The sequence below is a fragment of the Malurus melanocephalus genome, unplaced genomic scaffold (genome assembly GCF_030028575.1).
Source record: "Malurus melanocephalus ecotype Western Australia unplaced genomic scaffold, MMel_1.1 scaffold_1186, whole genome shotgun sequence".
In the NCBI taxonomy this organism is placed as follows: domain Eukaryota; kingdom Metazoa; phylum Chordata; class Aves; order Passeriformes; family Maluridae; genus Malurus; species Malurus melanocephalus.
This window is the reverse complement of record NW_026624418.1, coordinates 62,393-65,922: the sequence shown is the minus strand read 5'-3', so window position 1 is coordinate 65,922 and position 3,530 is coordinate 62,393. Positions and strand designations below refer to the sequence as shown.

Here is a 3,530-nt window from a genome sequence, read left to right as displayed (position 1 = left end):
CAACCCCCACCCCCTTCCCCAGGACGGGGCCACCAAACACTTCCAACCTGGGGGACAAAGCTGTTGGCAGACCCCTGGGGGACAATGACAGAGTCTCTCCCATTCCTCGGGACTCCTGGGGACACCCCAAAACCTTCCCAGGATCCCCCCACCCCAAATCGCACCTGTCTGTAATCCTTGAAGTACTTGAAGGTCCTGCGGAGGTGCCGGATCCCCACGGGGTCTGCGGAGCCCCCATGAGACCCCTGTGTCCCTGGGGGGCACAGTGACCCCCAGAGGGGACAGACCCCCCCAGGGAGGGGACAGGGACCAACCCCCCCCACCATCCCAGCCCGAAACAGCCCAAAGAAAAAAACCCTTTTGGGTCACACCAGGGTGTGAAAGGGGCTGGGGGTGACACCGAGGTGACAAATGGCACTGACAGGTGGCACCGGGGTGTCCCCTCCCCTGTCACTCCCTCCCTCCCGGAGGTCACTCACCGCTGTCGAACTCATCGGGGATCTGTGGGGACATTGAGGGGACACTGAGGTGGCACCGAGGGGATACTGAGGGGACACTGTGGGGATGTCAAGGGGACACTGAGGGGACACTGCGAGGACACTGAGGGGACAAGGAGGGGGCAGGGCCAGCCCAGGGGACAGGGACAATTTCCAGGTAGGTGACACCACAGCCTCACGTCCTGTCGTCCTCCCCTGGGTCGTTGTCACCTCCCCGCGAACCCTTTGATGTCCCCATGTGCCCCGGATGTCCCCACCCCCGCCTGCAAATCCAGATGGCGCCAAAAAGGGGCTTGGGGTGACAAAAGTGACACCGAAGGGACAAGGGGGGCCCCCTTGAGGACAGGATACCCCCAATGGGGACCTTCCCTCCCCCTTGGGGACCTGCCACTCTTTTTGGGGACAATTTTCTCCCTTTAGGGACAACCCCCCTGCTTTGTCTCCTCACCTTCTCCCCGTGCTCGTCCACTGCGTTGCTGCCTGTGGGGGGACATCGGGGGGACACATGGGGACACCAGTCAGTGTTCCCCCGTGTCACTGGGGGGCACAGGGGAAGTGGGAGGACACGAGGGGACATGAAGGGACACTGGGGGGGACACAGACCAGGGTCATGGAGGGGACAGGGGGCATCAGGGATTGGGGGGGATGCAAAGGGGACTTGGTGGACACGGGGGGACATTTGGGGACATTGTGGGGGCACTGCTCAGGGTCTTTGGTGGGGGACAGGGGACACGGGAGAACCCAGGAGGATACAAAAGGAGGCGTTGGAGACACGAGAGGACACGAGTAAATACGGGGGGACCATGAGGGGACACTCGGGGACACCTGGGGTCACTTGGGGACGCACCGAAGATGTAGAGCACGGCCACGCCCCCGGTGGCCGCCAGCAGCCCCCCCAGGCGCAGCGCCAGGCGCCGCAGAGACCCCCGGGATGGCTCCTCGTCCTGCGGGCCCGGAGTGGCACCGGCCACCTGCGGGGACAGGGGGACACGTCAGACCTGGCGACACCGGGGGGAAGGGGGGACACAGGGAGCAGAGTCCCCGGTCACCTGCGGGGACAGCTCAGAGCCGGGGACACCTGGGGACAGCGGGGGGGTGTGACATCGAGGGGACACAGGTGACAGCTGGGGACACGGGGGGGTGCACAGCGGTCACCTGCGGGGGGACAGCGAGGGGGACACCTGGAGGGGGGTCCCCAGTCACCGGCAAAGACACAGATCTGAGACCCGGGCGGGGCCACGGGGGACGGGTGAGGCCTGGGGACACTTGGGAACAAGGGGTCCGCGACCACCTGCGGGGGGACACTTGGAAACCCTCGCGAGGCTCCCGCGACCCATGGGGACTCCCGGGGGTGGCCGAAGACGTCTGGGGACCCCCGGACCCGCCCCATCGGGGGGACGGCCACGCGCGACCCCCCCACGTGTCCCCCCTGTGTCCCGCTGTGTCCCCACCTGGTGCTGCCGCAGCCGCTCCCGCAGCACCGCGGCCGTATCGGGGCCCCCCGCGGCGGGGCCGCTGAGGGGGCGGCGGGGCCCGGGCAGATCCGGGGGTGGCACCGCGGGGGTCGCGGCCCGGCCCCGCCGCCCCCCGAAGGCCGCGCGGACCCCCAGAGCCACCGCTCGCCCCGCCATGGACGCCGCCATGTTGCTGTGCGGCAAAGCGCCGGCGCGGGAGCGGCAGCCAATCGAATCGGAGCGGTGGGAGAGGGAAGAACCAATCAGAGACGGGAACAAAGCGGGAATGACGGGGCGCAGCGGCCGCTGGCCAATGGCGGCGCGTCCAGCGGCCAACGGCGGCGCGCGGGAGGCGGGGCCAGTGGCACCGTAGCCAATCAGAGCAAAGGCTGGCAGAGATGGCCATAAACCGGGAGAACACGTGGAGCCGGGCCCGGGTCAAAAAAGCGGCACCAAAAGAGGCCTTAAAACCGACTCCAACCGCTCCTGCAAAAAGCCTCTTTCTACCCCCCAACCTCCCTCAAGGCCCAACTCAAAAGGAGCACAGGGGTGCCTGGGCTCAAGCCCCTCTATCCCTCCACACACCCTCTATGTGGGGAGGGGTCTTCCCCTCTCATGCCCCCCCAGAAAGCTGGAAACGAGCGGGTGCTGCACCCCCAGTTCTTTATTAGATACCTAAAACCTGGTTACAATAAATGGGGGGACAAAAAAGGGTGGGGAGAGGCAGAAAACGTGGGAAAACAGGGAGAAAAGGAAGAGAGAAAAGGGAGAATAGGGCAGAGGGATTCCCGGGGTGGGTCTCAGGCCTCGAGCAGCTTCCCCAGGAAGCGCAGGTTGAGGATCTTGAGCTGCTCCTCCAGGTCCATGCGCACGATGCCGTCCTCGCCGTCGATGCTCAGCAGGATCCCGGTGGCCTCCCGGTCTTCGCCCAAGATCACCTTTACCTGGGGGCGTGAATATGGGGGTCAGGGATGGTTGGGGGGGAGGGTCCCAGAGGGGGTTTGGGGGGGCACAGAGGGATTCTGAGGGTCTCAGGGGTTTCTAAGGGATCCCAGGAGTGTTTTGAGGCTCCCAGAAATGTTTGGGGTCCCACCTTGTTGCTCTTGGTGGGTGTGACGGGCTCCAGGTGCTCGCTGGACACGCTGACCACCTTCTCGCTGTCCTTCAGGTACACTGAGCACATCCCGCCCTGGGGGTCCCGGGGGGCTCAACCTCGCGGGAGACACCCAAAACCCCCCCACAAAACCCCAAAGCCCCGCCCAAACACCCCAAAATATGTGGCAGGCAGGCACGTGGATGATGCTCCACCTTCCAACTCCCCCAAATCCCACCCCCAAAACCCCCCCAGCCCCGCCCCGCGCGTGTCCTGACCGTGACGCTGCGGATGACCCCGGTCTGCCCCACGGCCGCGCTGTCCAGGTACGAGTCCCGGACCTTGACCTGGATGTCCGTGGTCACCCAATCGCCCGCGCCGGGCTCGATGCCCGAACCGGGGGTGTGGGGGTTGTACCCGCCCGGGGACGGAGCCCCGGGGGTCATCGGGCTGTAGCCCACCGGGCTGGGGCTGGGGCTGGCCTGG

General features: G+C 66.2%; 2 protein-coding genes across 4 annotated transcripts in view; both read right to left on the bottom strand.

Moving 5' to 3' along the window:
- The window catches only part of TIMM50 (translocase of inner mitochondrial membrane 50), a 4,450-nt gene extending 2,285 nt beyond the window's left edge, over positions 1 to 2,165 (bottom strand). The window contains exons 1-5 of the mRNA XM_057387322.1: positions 1,949 to 2,165; positions 1,345 to 1,468; positions 946 to 977; positions 480 to 501; positions 11 to 223 (exon numbers count right to left, since the gene is read on the bottom strand). Of these exons, the coding sequence (XP_057243305.1) occupies positions 11 to 223; positions 480 to 501; positions 946 to 977; positions 1,345 to 1,468; positions 1,949 to 2,140 (583 nt within the window). The 5' untranslated portion in view covers positions 2,141 to 2,165. The remainder of the gene's footprint in view (positions 1 to 10; positions 224 to 479; positions 502 to 945; positions 978 to 1,344; positions 1,469 to 1,948) is intronic.
- A 427-nt stretch (positions 2,166 to 2,592) lies between these two features.
- SUPT5H (SPT5 homolog, DSIF elongation factor subunit) overlaps positions 2,593 to 3,530 on the bottom strand; it is a 9,503-nt gene continuing 8,565 nt past the window's right edge. For all 3 annotated transcript variants that reach the window (XM_057387325.1, XM_057387326.1, XM_057387327.1), the window contains 3 exons: positions 3,323 to 3,526; positions 3,045 to 3,140; positions 2,593 to 2,895 (listed from right to left, as the gene is read on the bottom strand). In XM_057387325.1, the coding sequence (XP_057243308.1) occupies positions 2,752 to 2,895; positions 3,045 to 3,140; positions 3,323 to 3,526 (444 nt within the window). In that variant the 3' untranslated portion in view covers positions 2,593 to 2,751. The remainder of the gene's footprint in view (positions 2,896 to 3,044; positions 3,141 to 3,322; positions 3,527 to 3,530) is intronic.